Source organism: Rattus norvegicus, chromosome 1 (genome assembly GCF_036323735.1).
Source record: "Rattus norvegicus strain BN/NHsdMcwi chromosome 1, GRCr8, whole genome shotgun sequence".
NCBI lineage: Eukaryota > Metazoa > Chordata > Mammalia > Rodentia > Muridae > Rattus > Rattus norvegicus.
This window is the reverse complement of record NC_086019.1, coordinates 70,126,778-70,151,842: the sequence shown is the minus strand read 5'-3', so window position 1 is coordinate 70,151,842 and position 25,065 is coordinate 70,126,778. Positions and strand designations below refer to the sequence as shown.

The 25,065-nt window shown below is 38.9% G+C and overlaps 1 protein-coding gene across 2 annotated transcripts; it reads right to left on the bottom strand.

Annotated features, from left to right (window-relative positions):
* Window positions 1–4,754: 4,754 nt before the first annotated feature.
* On the bottom strand, window positions 4,755–18,517 carry Zfp51l1 (zinc finger protein 51 like 1). 2 transcript variants are annotated; one of them, NM_001401954.1, is made up of 6 exons: window positions 18,354–18,517; window positions 16,050–16,131; window positions 13,538–13,646; window positions 11,484–11,575; window positions 9,590–9,716; window positions 4,755–7,462 (listed from the first exon to the last, which is right to left on the bottom strand). In NM_001401954.1, the coding sequence occupies exons 4-6, from the start codon at window positions 11,511–11,513 to the stop codon at window positions 5,445–5,447; spliced, it is 2,175 nt and encodes a 724-aa protein (NP_001388883.1). In that variant the 5' UTR covers window positions 11,514–11,575; window positions 13,538–13,646; window positions 16,050–16,131; window positions 18,354–18,517; the 3' UTR covers window positions 4,755–5,444. The 2 variants fall into 2 exon arrangements, with proteins under 2 accessions (NP_001388883.1, NP_001388884.1); NM_001401955.1 differs by lacking the exon at window positions 13,538–13,646.
* Between the last annotated feature and the right edge of the window lie 6,548 nt (window positions 18,518–25,065).

Here is a 25,065-nt window from a genome sequence, read left to right as displayed (position 1 = left end):
AATACCAAATGCACAGGGAAAGAAAGAAAAAAATATTGAAAACGGTAAGGGGAGATGCCAAGTAACATATAAAGGGAGACCCATCAGAATTACACCAGGCTACTCAACAAAGACTCTAGAAGCCAGAAGATCCTGGGCAGATGTCTCAGAGAAGAAAAATGACAGCCAAAGCTACTATACACACCAAAAATATCAATTGCCATAGAGAGAGAAATCAAGTATTCTATGAAAAAAAAATTTAAACAGTATCTTTCCACAAATCCAGCCCTAAAGAGGATAATAGAAGGAAAATTCCAACACCAAGAGGAAAACTATACCCTAGAAAGAAATTAACTTCAAAATAAACCCAAAAGAAGAGAACCACACAAGCATAATTCCACCTCTGACAACAAAAATAAGAGGAAGCAACAATCATTGGTTCTTAATATCCCTCAATATCAATGGACTCAATTCACCAATAAAAAGAGACAGACTAACAAACTGAATATGTAAACAGGACCCAGCATTTTTCTGCATATAGAAAACACACTTCAGTGACAAACACAGACATTACTTCAAAGTAAAAGGATGGAAATATATTTAGAAACAAGCTGAAATATCAATTCTAGTATCCAACAAAACAGACTTTCAACCAAAAGTTACCAAAAAAGATGGGGAAGAACACTACATACTCATCAAAGGAAAAATTCACTATTAGGAACTCTCAATTCTGACCATCTATGTCCCAAATGCACGGGTACCCACATTTGAAAAAAAAATTTACTGTAGCTCAAAGCAAACATTTAACCTCAAACAATAATAGTAGCAGACCTGAACACCCTACTCTTACCAATGAGCAGATCATGGATACAGAAACAAACAGAGACATAGTGAAACTAATATCAGTTATGAAACAAATGGAATTAACAGCTAACTACAGAACATCCTAAAACAAAAGAATACACCATCCTCTCAGCATCTAATGGCACCTTCTTCAAAATTGATGATACAATCAGATACAAAACAAGCCCCAAACAATACAAGAAGATTGAAATAATCCCATGCATCCTATCAAATCATCAAAGAGTAAGGCTAGTCTTCAACAACAACAAAAACAACAGGAAGCCCACATACACAACTAAACAACTATCTACTCAGTGATAACTTGGTCAGGGAAGAAACAGAGATTAAACACTTCTTAGAATTTAATGAAAATGAAGGCACAACATACCCAAATGTATGACACCATGAAAGAAGTGCAAAGAGGAAAACTCATAGCTCTGAGTACTTTCATAAAGAAATTGGAAAGAGCATACTGTAGCAGCTTAACACCACATCTGAAAGTTCTGGAACAAAAAGAAGCAAATACACCCAAGAGGACTAGATGGCAGGAAATAATCAAACTCAGGACTGAAATCAACTAAGTAGAAACAAAAAGAACTATACAAAGAATCAACAAAACCAGGACCTGTTTCTTTGAGAAAATCAACAAGATATATAACTGCTTAGCCATATTAACCAGAGGGCACAGATATCCAAATTAACAAAATCAGAAATGAAAAGGGAGCCATAAGAAAAACCAAGGAAATACAAAAAAACAAACAAACAAAAAAACCAAAACCCATCATATCCTATTACAAAAGCCAGTACTCAACAAAACTGGAAAATCTAGATGAAATGGATGATTTTCTAGACAGATACCAGATACCAAAGTTAAATCAGGACAGATAAAGCATCTGAACAGTCTCATAACCCCAAAGGGAATAGAAGCAGTCATTAAAAGTCTCCCAACCAAAAAATCTCCAGGACCAGATGATTTTAGTGAAGAATTCCATCAGACCTTCCAAAAAGACCTAATACCAATATTTCTCAAACTATTTCATAAAATAGAAACAGAAGGAACACTATCCAATACATTCTATGAAGCCCAGTTACACTTATACCTAAACCACACAAATACCCAACAAAGAAAGAGAACTTCAGACCAATTTCCTCATGAGTATTGATGTAAAAATACTCAATAAAATTCTTGCAAACTGAATCCAAGAACACATCGAAATGGTCATTCACCATGATCAAGTAGGGTTCATCTCAATGGTGCAGGAATGGTTCATATATGGAACCCCATCAATGTAATCCACTATATAAACAAACTCAAAGGGAAAAACCACATGATCATCTCATTAGATGCTGAAAATATCTTTGACAAAATGCAACAATCCTTCATGCTAAAAGTATTGGAGAGATCAGGAATTCAAGGTCCATACATAAATATAATAAAAGCAATATACAGCGAGCCAATAGCCCACATCAAACTAAATGGAGAGAAACTTCAATACTACTAAAATTGGGGACATGGCTGTCCACTCTATGGTATCTTCTAGGCCTAAGATTCTCTCTTCTGTCTCTTGTATTCTGTTGGTGATGCTTGTGTCTATTGCTCCTGATCTCTTTCCTATGTTTTCTATCTCCAGGGTTGTCTCCCTTTGTGATTTTCTTATTGTTTCAATTTCCAGCTTTAGATTCTGGATGGTTTTTGATCAATTCCTTCACCCATTTGGTTGTGTTTTCCTGTAATTCTTTAAGGGATTTTTGTGTCTCCTCTTTAAGGGCTTCTACTTGTTTACCTGTGTTCTCCTGTATTTAAGAGACTTATGTATGATCTTTTATTTTCTTGTCTCAAGTTTATTTGTAAAAATAGCATAGGACACTGGTCATCTGCAAATAGTGTGTAAATAGGTGTGTCACAGCAGTCCATCTGTCTTCACACTAGCAGGAGCCTTTTCTATAGGGTCTTCACAGGGGCCTGGGCACCTTTGGGAGCCTAGGCTGGAGCTGAAGCCTAGGCCTTAGCTTGAACTTTGGGCTTTGTTTGGCAGAGCCTACAACCCTTGGCCATGTGGCTTTGAATCTTCTTTCCAAGCTTGGGGTGATTGATGAAAGCCAGATGGCTGAGTTTGCAGCTGGGACCCTTTGGCATCTTGGCCTTGATGGCCTGAGGCTTCACAAGAGCCTTGATGGCCTCTGCTCATGCCTTTCCATTGTTGGCCTGTGAATTCTTCAGGTCTTTCTTGTTGTGCTTCTTGGCAAAGCGTATGTTCCTCAGAAATTTGGGGTCAATCTCCTTAAGAGATTCGTGTTTTTGTGACCAGGGTTACTTGATACCATTTCTGTGCTATTTGCGGGACTGGTTGTGTGTGGTGTTGTTCTTGTACTTGGCTATGTCTGCATGGTAATCCGCGGCTCCCACAGCACCTGGGACTGGAAGAGAAAGAGTGATTTATGATCTTCTTAAAGTCCTCTATCATCATCATGAGATGAAGTTTTTAAATCCACATCTTGCTTTTCTGGTGTGTTGGGATACCCAGTATTTGCTCTGGTGAGAGAATTGGGTTCTGATGACACCAAGTTGTCTTGGTTTCTGTCACGTATGTTCTTGTACTTGCCTCTCACCATCTGGTTATCTGGTGTTAGCTGCATGCATGTCTGGAGGCCACACCTATTTAAACCACCACAAGAGGCCTGGAATCAATTCAGATATCCATTAGCTGACACATGGGAAATGAAAATGTGATATGTATCTACAGAAGCTGATACATTACTCAGTTGAAAATAAAAATAGAAGCGTGACCTCTGGATGTATAAGTAGGTAACTAGAATTTATGGTGAGTTCTGAATCCTGATCCCCAACAGTCAAACAGCATGTTTTCTCTTATATGTGGGTCTTAGCTTCAAAGTTTGTGTTTATTCAGGTAAGATTGCATGTAGAAGACTGCATGGTAGAAACAGACCAGTAGAAGGGATGTAGAAAGCAAGAATAGTGGATTATGGGTGATATGAAATTATAAAGTGGAGATATTGGGGGAAGAATGGTTCAAATATGTAGTAGTGGGGAGGAGAGGAGCTCCTGAAAGGTCAACACAAATGAGATGCCTATAGTGAACCTGTCTCTTGATTAGATTTGAAGCCTATCCATAGAGTAAAATTCATACCATGGCTAAAAACTAAGGCTAGGGTAGTGTAGGTCCAAGGACAGAACTTATTGAAAGGTTGCTAGTGATCACACTGTTAGTTTGCCACCTAAATATTCATGTCCAGTTTCTACAACTCTCCATCTTGGTGAAAGAAGCCTCCTCTTACAGCAGGCAGTGGATAATACAGAGACTTGCAACTGCTCAGGTTCTAAGAACAAGCAACCCTGTAAGATTTGGGCGATTACCAGTTCATAATGTTTGATGAGGGTCCCTGAGTCACTTTTACGTCTTTGACAGTGGACTGGCTGTTAATGGCAGTTATATGATTTTAATTTACAACATTTGTTAATACTTCCAAATTTTTCTTTAGTCATGTAAAATGAATTTGTGTGCCCTCAGAGATTTTTTTCTTGAGACAGCTGATCTTGAACTCAGATATCCGTTTGCTTATGCCTGCAGGGTGCTGGGAGTAAAGGCCTGCACCATCAGGCCCAGAACCCATGCTAATTTGGGAGTTATGTATAAGCATGCCCATGATGTTGCATGCACAGCTTATATATCTCTTTATAGTTTCTTACCTTGCTGTTTGTAAGGTTTGACTCTAGTATAAAGATTTTGAAGATGAATGAAAAGATGAGACTTTATTTGAGTTGTGTGTGTGTGTGTGTTTGTGTATGTGTGTGTGCTTTCTATATGATGAATTTCATGTCAGCAATTTCAGCACTAGGTAAAGCTTTGTCAAATTCAATGCATTTTGGGGGATGTAATTCCCAATGAAGAGCAAGACATGGACACTACATATATATAGTATAGCTTTATACGGTTTCTCAGAAAGATGAACTTTGTGATATACAGCACAATTAGAGGTCTTTGTCACATTTTTAATGTTATTACATTTTGTCATTATTATATTTTGAGACAGGGTTTATGTAGTTCTGCCTGTCCTTGAATTATCAGGACACCCTTGAATTCACAGATATCTTCTTGCCTTTGTTAACTGAGTGCTGGGACTAAATGGTGTGCACAAACTTGCATGGAATTAAAATCTCATTATGAATCTTTTTGGATTATGAACAAGATGTTTTAATTGTGACTCTTCCTAAGGAGTAGAGAGATAGATTAGTAGGTAAAAGCAAAGGCTTCTCTTTTAGAGGACTGGGGATCAATTCCCAGTAGACACATAGACACAACTGTCTATAACTCCAGCTTCAGGGGATTTCTTGCCAGCTTCTGGCCTCCATGGGCACTATGAATACATGTAGTGCAGTGATACAAGCACAAAAGAAACTATACCCTCACATACAAACTCACACAGAGGAAGAGGGAGGGGGAGGGGGAACTTTTCACACAACATTTGCAAAATTTTAACTAAAACTCTCATCCTTTCTAAGATTTAAAACTTCATTAAAAACATTCACAAGTTTCTCATCCTCATGTATAAAGTATAATGTTAGGATTTGTGAGCTGAGAAAATATTGGATAACTGCTATGTCACATTATCAATTGATTTACATTGGTATGTTTCTCTGCAGTATGAACTTTCTGATGTCTTCTAAGATTTGAAAGGTGGATAAAGGATTTGTCACAGTCTTTACATTTGTAAGGTTTGTCTCCAGTATGAATTTTCTGATGTGCTCTAAGGTAGGAGCACCTAGTAAAAGATTTGTCACAGTCTTTGCATTTGTAAGGTTTCTCTCCAGTATGAACTCTCTGATGTGCTCTAAGGTTTGAGTTCTGAGTAAAGGACTTGTCACATTCCATACATTTGTAAGGTTTCTCTCCAGTATGAAGCTTCTGATGTCTTTTGAGATTTGAAATCTGGTTAAATGATATGTCACAGTCTTTGCATTTGTAAGGTTTCTCTCCAGTATGAATTTCCTGATGTATTCTAAGACTAGAAATCCGGAGAAAGGATATGTCACAGTCTTTGCATTTGTAAGGTTTTTCTCCAGTATGAATTTTCTGATGTGCTCTAAGATATGAGCACCGAGTAAAAGATCTGTCACATTCCTTACAACTGTAAGGTCTCTCTCCAGTATGAACTCTGTGATGTGTTCTAAGATGTGAGTCCTGAGTAAACGATTTGTTACATTCCCTACATTTGTAAGGTTTCTCTCCAGTATGAATTTTCTGATGTGTCCTAAGAGTCGAGCATGTAGTAAAAGATTTGCCACATTCCTTACATACGTAAGGTCTCTCTCCAGTGTGAACTCTGAGATGACTTCTGAGATATGAATGCTGGCTAAAAGATTTGCTACATTCTCCACATTTGTAAGTTTTTTCTCCAGTATGAAGTTTCTGATGTTCTTTAAGAGTTGAACACTCAGTAAAAGATTTGTCACAGTCCTTACATTTGTAAGGTCTCTCTCCAGTATGAACACTCTGATGTCTTCGAAGATGTGAGTTATGAGTAAAGGATTTGTCACATTCCCTACATTTGTAAGGTTTCTCTCCAGTATGAATTTTCTGGTGAGTCTTAAGAGTTGAATTTACAGTAAAGGATTTGTCACATACCTCACATTTGTAAGGCTTTTCACCAGTATGGATTCTGTAATGCCTTTTAAGATGTGATAATTCAATGAAGGACTTACCACATTCTTTGCATTCATAATATATCTCTGGAGAATGAGTTTTCTGATGCCACCTTAATGATGCATAGTGGGTAAAGGATCTGCCACACTCATTGCACTTGTAAGGCTTCTCTCCAGTATGGAGTCTGTAATGTTTTCTAAAGTGTGAAAGCTGATGAAACTCCCTGCCACATTCTGGACAACTACAATGTTCCTCAGAAGTATGGATTTTCTGATGTGTCCTAAAACTGGAAGAATGGGCAAAGGATTTGTCACATTGCTTACATTTGTAAGGCTTCTCTCCAGTATGCATTTTCTGATGGCTTTTAAGTACAGAGGTTTGACGAAATGATTTTCCACACTCTTTGCATTTGTAAGGTTTCTCCCCAGTATGAAGTCTTTGATGTATTTTAAGATTTGCACACTGGTTATAGGATTTGTCACAAATGGTACACTTGTAAGGCTTCTTTCCAGTATGAATTCTCTGGTGTTTAATGAGCCTTGAGGAGGTACTGAAGCATTTACCACATTTTCCACATTTGTGTGGTTTCTCTTCAAGGTAGAGTGATTGTTGCATGAGATTATATGTACAGTTGAAATAGTCATTATATTCTTCCTCTCTGTGCTTTTTATTTGCGGTGTAGAGTCTATCATCTTGAATAATGCTGGAACACACATTTAAAGATCTCTCACAGTCTTCAGATTTGCAAGGTTCTTCTCCAGTGCGTGTGCTTTTATGTTGATCTGGCTCTGATGAGTCAACAGAGGCATCCCTGTCCTTACAGCATCTGTAGTTATTAGAGGTTTCTGCAGTCTCACCTCTTTTATAAAGTGCACAATGTGGGGAATCATGAAGCATTTCACTAAGCTCATTACACTGACAAGAGTCCTTTTTAGTCTTCACATGTTGATGGACAGTATCACATATGCAGTAGTTCTCTGAAAAATGAATAAAAGTCAGATTAATAGGGCTTGTTTCATGATCAAACACTTTAAAAATGACCGACTTCCTAAAGATTCTCCCTTAAAATAAGTCAACCAGCAGATGTTTTTCTTTTACTGTAATTTTATATATACCCACAAACACAGTGTGTCAGCCTTCAAGGGTCTGTGATTTATAATAGCTATTTGATCTTTATGAAAAAGTCTAATGGCTCAAGATGGATCAAATAATCGAGGAATCAATAATTAATTTTGGGATGGAGCTCACTGGTTATATTTAGAATACATGTCTCTATTTTTAAATTCTTTATTTCAGAAATTGATGAGGAAGAGTTTAATCCAATCCCAGGTTCACAGAATTTGTGAATACATTTAGTAGAGCAATGAAAAGCTGTTGTTCAGCAGACCCAAGTCTGTGTAATATGAATGGCTTACTTAAAAGCATCAAACATTATTTTTTCCTTTGGCAAAAATAATGTTTCCTCTGTGAACTGTCCCTGGCTGTCCTGGACTGACTTTGTAGTCCAGGCTGACCTCAAATTCATAGAGATCCACTTGCCCCTGCCTCCCAAGTACTGGGATTAAAGTCATGTACCACCACACCCAGCAAAGGGTCTTTGTTTTTTTCTCTGAAAGACAAACTAGATTTCTCCAAAGCAACAGAAGCAAAGTAATCATTTTGACAAATATCAGAGGATCTTAGATTATTTAAGGCAGGGCAAGCAGTGAAGAGCTATTGCATATTTCTTTCCTCCACTCTCTGAGCTCCACACACTGCTGTGTTTCCTAACTTCCTTATATGGTCATTCTCAAGCCTAATCTGCACTAACTCGTAAGATCATTTTTCCTGAAGGATGTCTGTGTATCCTCCACTGGAATGAAAATGATTCACATCACATGAAGACATACAAGCAAGCAAGGCAATTACAAAATAATCCTACTTCATAGACTCACATTAGACATATAATTTGAAAAATTATTCTAATCGCATGGTCAGCAAAGTTAAATTATACTAGTATAACTGCATTTTATACTAGTATTACCTCACCATAATTCAGGTGTAGTAAGGCACAGCATCTTCTTTTTTCATTTTAATATTTTTATTGAAATAAAAATTTAAAGGTCAACAATAATATCATTTGTTAGAACAAAGCCTGGTAATGCATACCTAGAGCCCCTGTCCTTGGGAAGCTGAATTGGGAGGTTTGAGGGTTTGTGGCCAGCCTGGGCCACATAAAGAAGTCAAGACCAAGTTGGGATAGAGAGGTCTTATCTCAAAGAAAGAAAACAAAGTACCACGTGGGTTGAGCAGTCACCCAGGTATAGGCCATATGAAATAGTATTAAGTAGCCTAGAGTGGTTTGTCAGAGAACCCCAGGGATCCATGTCTTCTACCAGTTACAACAGGTAGGATGCATTCTGGGGTCAGGACAATGCTAGGCTAAATGATTGGTAATGATTTCAAGTAGAATTGAATATAGCAAAGTATTTTCAGTTCTTGCTTTCCCTTTCCCTTTAATCCTTCACTCTTGCCTGCTGCCTCACTAGCTCACCCTATTTGTAGCTCATCTCTCCTCTCCACATTCCAGTGCAATCTAATTTTTTCCAGAAAGGTGACCAGGCCTACCTTACAATAGTCCAAGTGTTCTATGAATAGCCCATGACCCATGCTAGAAATTTTAAGGAAGAATACAGGCATCTAACATAGTACTCTGAGCAGTACTTGAAGAGAACACAAAGTAGAAGAATCTAGGAATGGATTCCCCTTTGCTATTTCCTGTCAGGATCTTCAGCACATTAAGGGAGAATTTTTAATTCACTTAGTTGAATTTTTTTCTCACAATTAAAACCATGTAATTACAATGATAGACACTGAGCTGTAGACATGGGTTAAATATTATATGATACTATGTTTCTGAATTCATTCTGGAAACCAAATGAAGGGTGCATGATACCTCTAGAACGAAAAATGGAATGAATAAATCATATACCATCAAAAAGTTCCCTTCTACTATTAAACTTTCTTGTCTCATGTTGGTTCCAAACAGCTTAACAGAGTTTAGTACCATAAAATCAATATATAGAAAGAAGAGGTGGGAAGTTTTACAAGCAAAATATTCTCACCAACGGAGACCAGGTTGCTGTAATTCTCCAACATCACATCAATGTACAAAGCCCTCTGAGCAGAGTCCAGGCATTCCCACTCCTCTTGAGGGAAGTCAACAGCCACATCCCCAAATGTCAACAGACACTGAAACAAAAATTCACAGTGTGATCATGTGATGCTTGGCATAGTGCTTTTCTGGAAACAAGGAGAAGGTATGTAGATGAGCGAAGACCATTTCTCAAAGAAATGATTTTCATTCTATAGAGTGATACTCACTCTATAATGAATGCTTTACCTCTGTGAAAACAGGATAACACAATAGTCCCACAATCATGTCCATAAAACAGAACACACAGTTGAGGTCTGGACATGATTATCTATCTGTTATGGACACTTTATGTCCCTCAGGATCACAGTGTACATGTGTCAGAATGATAATTCATGATGAGGACATGTGCTTTAAAATGCTATACCTGATGATTATGCTAGACTCCTGATACTGAATTAATCCTGTCTGTACTTGGGCCTTATACAGAAGCACAGGAACTAACTAACCCCAAGTAAACTGATGAGAAGACGTGTGTGTGTGTGTGTGTGTGTGTGTGTGTGTGTGTGTGTGTGTGTGTGTGTTTGTGTGTGTATGAACAGTTTCTGTCCATCAAAGGGAACAGTCAGCAGGGTACACAGACACCCACAGAAGGCGAGAAAATCTATACTAGTGACACTCATATCTGTAATTTACGAAGAATTACAGAAATTAAATACCAAAACTGCCAATCAATAATGGGCAAAGGATATGAATAGACACCTTGGAGAAGACAGAAAGCCAAATGGTCGTCGGTCAATACATATGGCAAAAAGTGTCCAGGATTCCTAAAATGCTATCAGAGAAATACAAACTAAAAGAACTTTAAAATACTGTCTCACGACCAGCAGAATGGCTGTAATCAACTCCACTCACAAGTTAGAGAGGATGTAGAGAGAAAGGAAGCCTTTTTCACTATTAGTGTGTGTGTGTGTGTGAGTGTGTGTGTGTGTGTAAAAGAAAGAGGGGTACACATTAATGCACTGAAACAGAAATCATTTTGAAGAGTATTCAAAAAATAAAGATAAAATTAATGGCTCTGAAATTTCATTCCTGGGAATATACCTAGAGAACTCTATACTCCACTCTAGATATAGTTACACCCAATGTTTAATGGTGCTTTCTTCACCATTGCAAAGAACTATAACTAACCTGACTGTCTATCACCACATGAATGCATAATAAAAATGTTACTCATATAAAATGGAAATCTATTCAGGTGAAGAGAAAATGTAATAATAATTTGTAGGAAAATAACTGAACTTAGAATGTGTACTATTGAGTGAGGTCATACACTTTCCGAAAGAAGAAACCATATCTTTCCTCATATGTAGAATCTACACAGTAATATTTGCTTATGGAAACCATGTACATGTGGGCACAAAAGAACTTGGAGAAAAGAGAACAAGAAAGTTTAAAAATCAGGGTTTGAGACAGGACTGGACGCAGGTAATGACCACCAGTTATGAAAAAAAGATAACACTAATGCTTTTCTAGTTCTAATTCACATATTTTTTGTAATGTCACATGGTTTTCTTTGTTTTGTTTTGTTTTTTGGTGGTGGATAAGTACATCAAAATATATCAGATATTGAAACTATTAAATCAAATGAGTCTTCAGAGTTTTTGTTCCCAGTGATTAATTTAACCATGTAAAAGTTCATTTAGTTGTACAGACATTGGGTCTGGTTGGTTTCAGTGTGTGATTTTGTTTGTGTGTTTCCAATGTGTTTTATAATAAAAAAAATTATCAAAAGCAGAAAATTAAAGGCTTGCAATACCTGAAAATATGACATTTCTAGAAAAGAAGTAAACATGATCACTGACCTGGGACATGTTTACGGGAGAATGAGCCATTTCTTTCTGTTTCTCTTCTTTGGGTTTGTCTTTCAGGAGCAATGAGTAGATGACCTGCTGCCCTTTCACATCAAAGGGTCAAAAAGAAAAATCAGAAATCAATACTGAAATGTATTAAAGAATAGTGTCAAACCACATAAAAAGATTCAAACAGCAGAATACTATGAGGTGTCTTGTCAATGATCCCCAAAGTAGAACAACATAGGACCATATCTGAAGCTTGGAGCGAAAGTTACTGTCAATCATATTGCTGCATGCAGAAAAAAAGTCTCTTTTAACTGATGGCGAGATATAAGTGCATATTAAGATAATCTAAATTAACACAATTCATTTCACTAAAGCAACCCAGTACATAATAAATTACCCGAAAATATGCACAAAAGAAATAGATAAATAGCCATGAAAACATGGGAATAATAAATTTTATGTGGAAAAGAGAAAAATACAGGAAAACTAGAAAGCAATCATCCATGAGCAAGACAGCAAGAATATTGATTCTCATAGAGAAAGAAAAAGAAAAGTACCAATAATCCAGACAACAATAACATAAATAACAAAAGCATTGGGAATAAAACCCATGAACAAAAAATGTAGCCACTGTGAGTATCAATATGGAGAATCTTCAGTTAAATAAACAAACCCTCAAGTTAAATAAATCTAGCATGAGACATAGTACTTCTACTCCTTTGCATATGCTCAAAGGAATCAATGTCTTACTCCACAGATGACATGCTCACCCATGGTCATTGTTGCTCTACTCATAACAGCTTCAAAAAGGGAAACAACGTAAATGGCCTTCGATGACCAAATGGATAGTGAAAATGTGGTGCATATACACTATGGAATATTATTGAGCTGTAAAGAAAATTAAAGTTCTGCAGGTAAATAGATGGACTTATAAAAAATCATAGTGAGTGGAGTAACCCAGACCCAGAAGGACAGGCATTGTATGTTCTCTCTCATAGGAAGTTCCTAGCTCCAAAACATCTGACGTGAGTTCACAATCTGAAGTACCTGCAGTAACCAGCAAAGTAAAAACGGATCATGATGGGAATATGGAGGGAAAATTAGAGGGGAGTAACAGGGAACAAATAATCAAAAAGGGAAAATAAAATAACGGTGAAACAGATTTAACTATGGAGAAGAGACAGATAGGACTTCTGTTTTAGTTAAGGTTTTACTGCTGTGAGGAGACACCATGACCAATGCAACTCTTAAGAGGACAACATTTAATTAGGGCTGGCTTACACATTCAGAGGTTCAGTCCATTATAATCAAGGTGAGAGTACTGTCCCAGTGTCCAGGCAGGCATGGTACAGGAGGAGCTAAGAGTTCTACTCTTCATCTGAAGGCAGCTAGGAGAGGAATGGCTTCTAGGCAGCTAGGATGAAGGTTTTAAAGCCCAAGCCCCCAGGGGCACACCTACTCCAATAAGGTCACACCTATTCTAACAAGGCCACACTTCCAAAAAGTGCCACTCCCTGTTTCAACTATATATAAACCATCACAACCCAGAAGGACAATAAAAAAAAAGTAAAAATATCTAAAAAGTCATAAAGAATCATACTATTATCCACCCACCAATAATACACGTCTGTGGACACATATATATTTAGAGTATAAATGAAAATTTCTCATCTGGACTGATAATGCTCCTCATAAGGGCCATAGATTTTCTAACAAAACCAATACCATTCACGAAAAACTTGCTTTGAAGTTGTTGGTCTCTGTCCAAGAGAGTGCCAATACATTATGGGCTATTGCTGTTACTCATGGTTGCTTCCAAGAGGCAAAAGGTGATTCCCTATTGTTGAAGATGACATGCACTTCAGACAGAGAACCTTAAGATGGATTGAATCTTAAGGCATCCTCCCTGGGGACTGGCTTTCATGGTATAAGAAAGCAACATGCAAGCTTCCAAAGGAGGGAGCAACCAAGCCTCCTATCCAGCTATGGCACCTATGAAGCACAACAATGATCTGCACTGCACAATAACTCCAAGGGCTCAAGAATGGCCCACATACCTCAGTGGCAACCACAGCTTCTAATTGGAATTAAGATGTCAACAAGAGAGAAATCACACCAGGTACTGGAATCCTAGCCACATTTCCCAAGGCTAATTAGGTCATGGATCTTGGAGGAGAACATACAAAAATGCTTTACTAAATCAGCACAATCCCAAACAGCATTCTAAATATTTATCTTACTGCACACTACTAAATGTAATCCTCACTTTCATTAAGAAAAGTTCTTTTAGCAATACATGAAGAACATTACAGAAAATTGCTATCAGTCAAAATGCAGAGCTGTGATGCTCGGTCCCAGTTGACACATAAAGTAACACAACTCCTGCACTAAGTCTCAGGCATCACTGAGCAAGAGGGGGGATATTGTAAGAGACAGAAGAATAGAGGTTTGCTGTGACATTGTGTCTCCTAGAAATGTCAGAGAAGCTACTTGTATAAAACCATACAAATTTAGCTACCAGAACATGAACAGAACAAGGATAACACCAAGAGACATGTTAAGGTGGAAGGGATAAAGCTCACTAGACGTCAGCCTTAGTCAAGCACTAATGAATTCTGAGAGCTGGAGAAATAGTCCCCAGAGGACAGTATACCATATGGTTTTCCAAGGGTTCATTCCTGAAAATACACAAATTGAGAGTAGGTAGTAATGTTATATTTAAGACTATTAAAAAAAAGAACAATAAAAGAAAAACTTACTAAAAATAGCAAATGCCTATGTAAGGTAAAGCTTTTTGATTATATAAATTAAAAAAATAAAATCAACCAAAATAGCTATATATCATCTTCTATAATTGCTACTCACATACATGAAATTTAATAGGGGTCTAGGGAAATGGTTTGATGGTTCTGAGCAAATGTTACTCTTTTAGAGACCTTTTAAAAAAACTAAATATTAATAATTGGTAAAAACAAACATACAAAGAATGGAAGAAGGATGAGGAGGAAGAGGAGATTAGAAGGAAGAAGAAGGAAAAGGGAAGGAAGGAGGGAGAGAGGGTGAGAGGGAAAACAAAATTTAAAATCCCTCAGTGAACTATCCAAGCTTATGAAATGTCTGTACAATGAAAACTATGATTTGCTAAAGGAACTGAAGAATCTAACAAAAACATGGAAAGATGTTTCACTCAGACAAAATGGGACATAAGACTGGAAAATTTGCAGGATCTCTGGAATTGGTTTATGTGGCAGTTCAAACTCTATTATGACACTTAAACTTCCCATGATACATTTCACAGAAACAGTGAAGAAAAGCCTAGAATTTGTACTAATGCACAAATTCCTTGGGTACAGAACAACCCAAGGAAAATGTTACAATGCTTGAGCACAATGCAAGAGCAGCAGATCCAAGAACCTGCCAATGAATGTCACCAAATAACACAAATACTGGCTGCAGACTAGATAGCTTCTTCTTGAAATGTAAATAGATAATATTCCTTAAGCTAAACATGTAAATAGGTAGCAACATTCAAAAAATGACAGCAGATTAAAAGATATATTTTCTACAAAATATTTACTTCGTATCCAAAGATACAAAATACTGAGAAAGAAGGAATTTCCTTTCAATGCCATGCATCTGGAAAGCAGTAAAGATCAATGATCATAATCACACCAGTGACAAAAAAAAATCAAGACAAAAGTATTAAAATACAAAATAAAGACTTTTCCCAAATGGTATAATGGTCCATTTGCTAGAAAGTCCTTGATCAACATGGGAGCATGTCACAAAACCCAGAGTGCAGACATTTACAGCAGAATACACAAAACATGTGAAAACTGGCGCCTTGCCTCATGTGCTTCTCAAACATGAGAAGACAACCTAGAAGGAGGTTTGTCTTCTCTAAGACTCCAAGCTATTCCTATTAAATCCCATTTGTTTATTTTATTGAAAACAATCCTGAAAGTATCAAGGAACAGCACAGAGTTAGAAAACGCTAAGAGGATCACACCTAGAGCTGATCTCACAGTTTATTACAATCACAGCAATGGAAACCACTTGGGATTGTCATGACAACAGACAATAGGAGTTGTCAAAGGGAAGACAGGATGGGTCTACAAATAGAGCTTCTGATTTTTATTAAAAGTCTGTTGGCATTATTTTTAGGAATGGACAAATTTAACAATAAAAAAGTAGAGAATGTGCTAGAATACCAAAAACTCAAAAATTCTGAAAATAATAAATAAACCTAGATGTATTAATTTTCATCACTTTATAATACATGAAAATCACTGAAATGAAAACCATTGAATATTGGTATGTAGACCTGACCAGTGATGTGCATGGAATTAGGATAGCATCGTTCACATGCATAGTCAAATAAATTTTATTTGCCTCCTAGTATCAATTCTTGGGTAGAAAGAATTGTAAGACAATCCTGAGGAGATTTTTTCTCAGTGGAAGTCTCCAGAACTATTCTTAGTTAAACAGAATGTGGCAAAACTGACTTCATGTCCCACTTCCACATTCACTTGAACCCCTTGCCATCCCTTCATCAATCGGGCAACATACCTTGATCCTTAGCTACTGTCTTTGGTCTTCTAGGGAGCTTGTTCTGCTCCACGGGTGGGCAGGTCTGGGTGATCAGTGAGCTCTGCACATGAGAAAGAGATTCTTCAGCAAACACATGCATTTCTAGCACAGTACTGTGCTAGGGGCAGTCTCATGTTAGATTAAAAGTAACCATACTTCAGTCTCATGTTAGATCAAAGCAACCATACTTAAGCCTGCACCTGCAGTTCTGCTTGAATTAAAAATATAGATCTAAATCTTGTCGTTGGGTCGCTTAGCGCTAGTGGTTAGGTCACTTAGCAACCCTCCCTGTACTGTTCCTCCTGCCCACCGATTTACCCAGCCAACATCCTGGTCATTGAGCCCAGCGCATTCATTTGTGGTTATCTAACCCCACCCCACATCCTGCTTCTACCAGTATAACTTCTGCCTGAGAAAAATTAAAAATTTTCAGCTTGATCAGACCTCCTGTCTTGCTGTCCGTTCTTTGCATCTTTTGTCCCCCATTCTCTCCTAGGTGGTCCCCAGGCCCTGTCAACTGCCCTGCGGGACCGGGCAACTGCACTGTGCTCGGGATCCCCCAATTCTCATGCAGTGTCAGAATACTGAAAATATTTAAAGGCGTTTGCAGTTAATGTAACGTGCACCTCACTTCTTTTTTTTTTTTTTTTTCAGGTCTATGTTTTGTTGTTGTTTTTGTTTTTGTTTTTCCTTTTTTTTTCTTTATTAACTTGAGTATTTCTTATTTACATTTCGATCATTATTCCCTTTCCCGGTTTCCGGGCCAACATCCCCCTAACCCTTCCCCCTCCCCTTCTCTATTGGTGTTCCCCTCCCCATCCTCCCCCCATTACCTCCCTCCCCCCAACAATCACCTTCACTGGGGGTTCAATCTTGGCAGGACCAAGGGCTTCCCCTTCCACTGGTGATCTTACTAGGCTATTCATTGCTACCTATGAGGTCAGAGTCCAGGGTCAGACCATGTATAGTCTTTGGGTAGGTGCACCTCACTTCTAATCACAGCTCAGTCAAGTCTTAGGGGCACAAATGGAACTGAATAATTGGGATGAGAATATTATTCATTAGTGAGATTCTGAATTTATTATGGACTATAAAAAGGATGGAAGCGTTACACTCTCAGAGAACTCACACTTGAAGAGTAACTCGCCTCTTCCTGAGGTGGACAAGGGAGGGTGGAAGCAAACTCTTCTCACCCACACAAACCAGAGTGCTGTAATTGTGGGGCATCCTGTCTCTGTATAAAGCCTTCCCACATTGCCTGTCCTTCTGGGAGATGTCCACAGTCACACCAGTGGCTGTGAACTGACCACAAAATATAAAGCAGCAGTTTGAATCGTTGTCCTGGTACACACCTTCAATCCCAAATGTGGGGATTAAAGGCGTGTGCCAATACCACCTGGTTTATAATGCCCTAACTGTGAAAATACTGTGACCTATACCTTAAATTGCATACTGTGCATTTCGAGGCTCTAGGAACTCATCACAAAAACATGTTTCTCTTTTCTTTCTGTCTGTCCTGTTGTTGTTGTTGTTGTTGTTGTCGTTGTTGTTGAGACAAGAGCTCATCATGTAGCGCTAGCTATCCTCACCTCACTGTGCATACCAGGCTGGTCTCCAACTCAGTGATCTGCCTGCCTCTGCCCTCCCTCCCCCATGCTGGGGGTGTGTGCCAGCAAGCCTGGCATATTTACATCAGAATGCTGTATTTACATTACATAGTGAATGTCTCAGATGAAAACTAAAGGTGGATAAAGATTTTATTTTTAAATGTTAATGTTTAAAATCATATCTAAGAAACTCGTAAAAAATATACTTTCGGCTCTCCTGGGGTGCCAAGTCACCAAGAATGTCTGTGGGAATAACAAGGGAGTTAACGAGGATGAATGTAAATTCCAAGAGCTTTGTCCTTTTCACCTAAACAAAGAGAAATGGTTTGCAAACATCAAAAGATAAATTCGAATATTCTCCTAGAGTATTCTAAGAATATTTTGGCAATCAAATGAACAAAAAGCAAAAAAACAAACAAACAAACAAAAAAACAAATCAGGATTATTTCAGTTCATATGAGCTAAAATTTGTTGACAAGGGAAGAAATCCACAGCAGAATTTCAGAGCCAGACTCCTTATGAACAGAACTGAGCTTGGTCCCTTCCCACCCGGTTCCCTGCCCCGCGCTTCTACGACCTGGGAGGATCCAAGGCTGTAAGGAGGCGGTTCCAGTCGCTGCGCTACTGACTACCCCAGGATGCCCCGCGCGGCACCCGTGGCTGCCCAGAGTTTTACCTTCCCGGAAGTTCACCGTCTGTTCTGATCCAGGGTCTGCACTACGCGATTCCCCCACGGTGCAGGTCTGCGAGTTCTGGACATGAACAGGTCGTTGACAGTTCTGGCTTTGGCTCTCAGTACAACTAGCCAGGCCTCACTCAGCCGCTTCCCAGCTTCCGTTCACGTCACTCCTCTAACTCCTCCCACTCTGAACACTTTTCTACACCCCACACCCCTCTTAACAAACGTCCAACATTTTCACATACACTGTTTCCGGGTGAGTGGCTCCGCCCTGCGGAGACCAGTCCGTCCCATTCTGTGTCAAGCTGCCTTCCACACAGCTTAAGATGTCAGGCTGCACAGCCGCTCCACATGCTTGCTGCCAGCCTAGACCAGAAGTGGATCTGTTAGGACGCTGCACCCAGTATTTGACACACAGAGTGAGTTCTGAACCCTTCAGATCCAAGATAGCCTAACACCTCGATTTGACAACCAGCCTCTGGGCTACATACTTCATACCAAACAACAACAGGCTGTCCCATTCCAACACACAAACATGAGAAGCCAAAATCCTGAAATTTTGACTTGGGGAGAGACATTTAAAGAACTTGGGTTTTGAAATAAGTGTCTAAAGAAGTCAGAGATCAGGCTTTTTGCTAACAGCCAAGGGCAGAATTCATCCGCGGTGTACAGCTTTCACCACAAGATGGTGATCTTGTCCATTTACTAACTCAGAGAGGAGTCTATGACTCATACTTAAGGTGCTTTGAGAGAAAACAGAGAATTTCTTCCTTTATTCCTTTTTCTCTTTCTTTTTTAATGGAGTGATGAATGTAGACACTCTTGGCTGTCCCCGATGTAAGGTCTTAAAAAGTCAGCTATACCATCCATCTCTAGCTCTGGGAACAAGGAAGAAGAAAAGGTGGTTAGGAAATAAGAAAGGAAAGAGGAAGGGAAGGCTAAGACATTTCATTCTCTAGACTCCTACAACTATTGTAATCAATAATCAACAGCAGCTGTCTTTATCTGCCCTGGCCTCACACAAGACCATAATCAGTCTAAGAAAGCGAGGGTGCACTTTACCTCTTAGATGTTGGCTAGATAGATAGATTCATAGATTCTAGAAAAATCACTGCTTTAGTTGTCATCCTGTGCTGAGCAATCAGGCTCCAACACATAACTCCAAACCCACAGCCTTACAGATGGCTCTGGTTTATCTCAGTGGATCACAAGCAGTATGAATAGATATAAACACAGTAGAGTGACTGTTGGAACTGTAGACCAGTATAGTGGAGAGATAGGAGGTGAGTGCAGTTGGCAGCATTTGATGTGTGCACACAAATGCACATACACATTCTGTGTATATACATGTTTATGTGAGTATGAAATAGCTAATAACAGAAAGATTGAGGTAATTCATTCATTCATTCATTCATTCATTCAAGACAGGATTTCTCCATGTAAACCTGTTTTCAAAGGCAATGGTTTAAATGACCACACCAGTCCATAATTCATTGCTTAGTAGCACCAGTATCTCATGGGAATCTATCTATCTATCTATCTATCTATCTATCTATCTATCTATCTATCTATCTATCTATCGGTTTTGCAAGACAGGTTGTCCTTGAATTCGCTGAGATGAGCCTACTCTGGCTCTAATATGCTACGGTTAGTTTAGTATGAGCTAATATCAAGAGTCAGGAGTTGCCACACATTTTATGAAGATTGGTGGCTCACTGTAACTATTGGCTATAGGAGGGAATGACAGGAGTTTGCTAGACTCACTGCACAGCAGGGGCATTTAGTGCCACACCTCCCAACACCACCAGCACAAGGCTAACATCAGTCCCCAGCTTAAAAAGCTATGGTTCAGAGGCAGTGCCTTGGAAGGGGTTGGAGATCAAGCCTGCCATTTGTAGACCAGAGGCTCTGCCACGTGACGTGACACGCTATCAGCTCCAGGGGATGCAGTGGTGGTGGCTGCTGTTTCTTAGCCTGTGATATGAACCCCTGGAATCATGCTCAGCAAACCAGCATGAATTCTAACCCTTGTCGGGAACCCTGTCCACATGGTTGAAGGAAAACCCAATATTTGTAAGGAACCATTTCTCCCTGCCTTCCTAGCTGCCATCATGACTTTTATCTCAAGGGGATAACATGCTTTTTACCCAAGAATCTGCAATCATTTACATTAAAGAGAGTTTGTCCCACATGTCATTTTCCAAAAATGTTGTGCTAAATATTTTTTTTGAAAATTTAACCAATTTACTATATTACAAAATAGCAATACAATAAATAGATAAATACTTTTTTTTAAGTTACAAAAGACCTTACCAAACTCATAATGCAGTGAAAAGAATAAGTAATTGAACAGGTAGCCATATTCAGTCAGTATTTTTGTAGCTGAACTACTAAGGTGTTCTCTAAGTCTTACATATTTTACAGGATTCATTAAACTGATGGACTTTTGAAAATTTTTGGACATTTGCTTCTTTTTTTTTATTTTTTTTTTAATTTTTTTTTTATTATCTTGAGTATTTCTTATACACATTTCAAGTGTTATTCCCTTTCCCGGTTTCCGGACAGACATCACCCTCCCTCCTCCCCTTCCTTGTGGGTGTTTCCCTCCCAAACCTCCCCCCATTGCCACCCTCCCCGCATAGTCTAGTTCACTGGGGGTTCAGTCTTAGCAGGACCCAGGGCTTCCCCTTCCACTGGTGCTCTTACTAGGATATTCATTGCTACCTATGGGGACAGAGTCCAGGGTCAGTCCATGTATAGTCTTTAGGTAGTGGCTTAGTCCCTGGAAGCTCTGGTTGCTTGACATTGTTGTACTTTTGGGGTCTCGAGCACCTTCAAGCTCTTCCAGTTCTTTCTCTGATTCCTTCAACGGGGGACCTATTCTCAGTTCAGTGGTTTGCTGCTGGCATTCGCCTCTGTATTTGCTGTATTCTGGCTGTGTCTCTCAGGAGCGATCTACATCCGGCTCCTGTCGGTCTGCACTTCTTTGCTTCATCCATCTTGTCTAATTGGGTGGCTGTATATGTATGGGCCACATGTGGGGCAGGCTCTGAATGGGTGTTCCTTCTGCCTCTGTTCTAAACTTTGCCTCTCCCTTCCCTGCCAAGGGTATTCTTTTTCCTCATTTAAAGAAGGAGTGAAGCATTCACATTTTGATCATCCGTCTTGAGTTTCCTTTGTTCTAGGGATCTAGGGTAATTCAAGCATTTGGGCTAATAGCCACTTATCAATGAGTGCATACCATGTATGTCTTTCTGTGAGTGGGTTAGCTCACTCAGGATGATATTTTCCAGTTCCAACCATTTGCCTACGAATTTCATAAACTCGTTGTTTTTGATAGCTGAGTAATATTCCATTGTGTAGATGTACGACATTTTCTGTATCCATTCCTCTGTTGAAGGGCATCTGGGTTCTTTCCAGTTTCTGGCTATTATAAATAAGGCTGCGATGAACATAGTGGAGCACGTGTCTCTTTTATATGTTGAGGCATCTTTTGGGTATATGCCCAAGAGAGGTATGGCTGGATCCTCAGGCAGTTCAATGTCCAATTTTCTGAGGAACCTCCAGACTGATTTCCAGAATGGTTTTACCAGTCTGCAATCCCACCAACAATGGAGGAGTGTTCCTCTTTCTCCACATCCTCGCCAGCATCTGCTGTCACGTGAGTTTTTGATCTTAGCCATTCTCACTGGTGGGAGGTGAAATCTCAGGGTTGTTTTGATTTGCATTTCCCTTATGACTAAAGATGTTGAACATTTCTTTAGGTGTTTCTCAGCCATTCGGCATTCCTCAGCTGTGAATTCTTTGTTCAGCTCTGAACCCCATTTTTTAATAGGGTTATTTGTTTCCCTGCGGTCTAACTTCTTGAGTTCTTTGTATATTTTGGAAATAAGGCCTCTATCTGTTATAGGATTGGTAAAGATCTTTTCCCAATCTGTTGGTTGTCGTTTTGTCCTAACCACAGTGTCCTTTGCCTTACAGAAGCTTTGCAGTTTTATGAGATCCCATTTGTCGATTCTTGATCTTAGAGCATAAGCCATTGGTGTTTTGTTCAGGAAATTTTTTCCAGTGCCCATGTGTTCCAGATGCTTCCCTAGTTTTTCTTCTATTAGTTTGAGTGTGTCTGGTTTGATGTGGAGGTCCTTGATCCACTTGGACTTAAGCTTTGTACAGGGTGATAAGCATGGATCGATCTGCATTCTTCTACATGTTGCCCTCCAGTTGAACCAGCACCATTTGCTGAAAATGCTATCTTTTTTCCATTGGATGGTTTTGGCTCCTTTGTCAAAAATCAAGTGACCATAGGTGTGTGGGTTCATTTCTGGGTCTTCAATTCTATTCCATTGGTCTATCTGTCTGTCTCTGTACCAATACCATGCAGTTTTTATCACTATTGCTCTGTAATACTGCTTGAGTTCAGGGATAGTGATTCCCCCTGAAGTCCTCTTATTGTTGAGGATAGCTTTAGCTATCCTGGGTTTTTTGTTATTCCAGATGAATTTGCAAATTGTTCTGTCTAACTCTTTGAAGAATTGGATTGGTATTTTGATGGGGATTGCATTGAATCTGTAGATTGCTTTTGGTAAAATGGCCATTTTTACTATATTAATCCTGCCAATCCATGAGCATGGGAGATCTTTCCATCTTCTGAGGTCTTCTTCAATTTCTTTCCTCAGTGTCTTGAAGTTCTTATTGTACAGATCTTTTACTTGCTTGGTTAAAGTCACACCGAGGTACTTTATATTATTTGGGTCTATTATGAAGGGTGTCGTTTCCCTAATTTCTTTCTCGGCTTGTTTCTCTTTTGTATAGAGGAAGGCAACTGATTTATTTGAGTTAATTTTATACCCAGCCACTTTGCTGAAGTTGTTTATCAGCTTTAGTAGTTCTCTGGTGGAACTTTTGGGATCACTTAAATATACTATCATGTCGTCTGCAAATAGTGATATTTTGACCTCTTCTTTTCCGATCTGTATCCCCTTGATCTCCTTTTGTTGTCTGATTGCTCTGGCTAGAACTTCAAGAACTATATTGAATAAGTAGGGAGAGAGTGGGCAGCCTTGTCTAGTCCCTGATTTTAGTGGGATTGCTTCAAGTTTCTCTCCATTTAGTTTAATGTTAGCAACTGGTTTGCTGTGTATGGCTTTTACTATGTTTAGGTATGGGCCTTGAATACCTATTCTTTCCAGGACTTTTATCATGAAGGGGTGTTGAATTTTGTCAAATGCTTTCTCAGCATCTAATGAAATGATCATGTGGTTCTGTTCTTTCAGTTTGTTTATATGATGGATCACGTTGATGGTTTTCCGTATATTAAACCATCCCTGCATGCCTGGGATGAAGCCTACTTGATCATGGTGGATGATTGTTTTGATGTGCTCTTGGATTCGGTTTCCCAGAATTTTATTGAGTATTTTTCCGTCGATATTCATAAGGGAAATTGGTCTGAAGTTCTCTTTCTTTGTTGGGTCTTTGTGTGGTTTAGGTATAAGAGTAATTGTCGCTTCATAGAAGGAATTCGGTAGGGCTCCATCTGTTTCAATTTTGTGGAATAGTTTGGATAATATTGGTATAAGGTCTTCTATGAAGGTTTGATAGAATTCTGCACTAAACCCGTCTGGACCTGGGCTCTTTTTGGTTGGGAGACCTTTGATGACTGCTTCTATTTCCTTAGGAGTTATGGGGTTGTTTAACTGGTTTATCTGTTCCTGATTTAACTTCGATACCTGGTATCTGTCTAGGAAATTGTCCATTTCCTGAAGATTTTCAAGTTTTGTTGAATATAGGTTTTTATATTAAGATCTGATGATTTTTTGAATTTCCTCTGAATCTGTAGTTATGTCTCCCTTTTCATTTCTGATTTTGTTAATTTGGACGCACTCTCTGTGTCCTCTCGTTAGTCTGGCTAAGGGTTTATCTATCTTGTTGATTTTCTCAAAGAACCAACTTTTGGTTCTGTTGATTCTTTCTATGGTCCTTTTTGTTTCTACTTGGTTGATTTCAGCTCTGAGTTTGATTATTTCCTGCCTTCTACTCCTCCTGGGTGTATTTGCTTCTTTTTGTTCTAGAGCTTTTAGGTGTGCTGTCAAGCTGCTGACATATGCTCTTTCCTGTTTCTTTCTGCAGGCACTCAGCGCTATGAGTTTTCCTCTTAGCACAGCTTTCATTGTGTCCCATAAGTTTGGGTATGTTGTACCTTCATTTTCATTAAATTCTAAAAAGTTTTTAATTTCTTTCTTTATTTCTTCCTTGACCAGGTTATCATTGAGTAGAGCATTGTTCAATTTCCACGTATATGTGGGCATTCTTCCCTTATTGTTATTGAAGACCAGTTTTAGGCCGTGGTGGTCCGATAGCACGCATGGGATTATTTCTATCTTTCTGTACCTGTTGAGGCCCGTTTTTTGACCAATTATATGGTCAATTTTGGAGAAAGTACCATGAGGAGCTGAGAAGAAGGTATATCCTTTTGCTTTAGGATAGAATGTTCTATAAATATCCGTTAAGTCCATTTGGCTCATGACTTCTCTTAGTCTGTCTACATCTCTGTTTAATTTCTGTTTCCATGATCTGTCCATTGATGAGAGTGGGGTGTTGAAATCTCCCACTATTATTGTGTGAGGTGCAATGTGTGTTTTGAGCTTTAGTAAGGTTTCTTTTACATATGTAGGTGCCCTTGTATTTGGGGCATAGATATTTAGGATTGAGA

Bases quoted from the DNA above. Each gene is read 5' to 3' on its own strand.
- Zfp51l1 (NM_001401954.1), bottom strand. From the start codon at position 11,513: ATGGCTCATTCTCCCGTAAACATGTCCCAG. The intron at 9,717-11,483 runs GTCAGTGATCAT...TTTTTGTTTCAG, and splicing joins CTCCCGTAAACATGTCCCAG to TGTCTGTTGACATTTGGGGA. The intron at 7,463-9,589 runs GTGAGAATATTT...TTCATTTTTCAG, and splicing joins CAGCAACCTGGTCTCCGTTG to AGAACTACTGCATATGTGAT.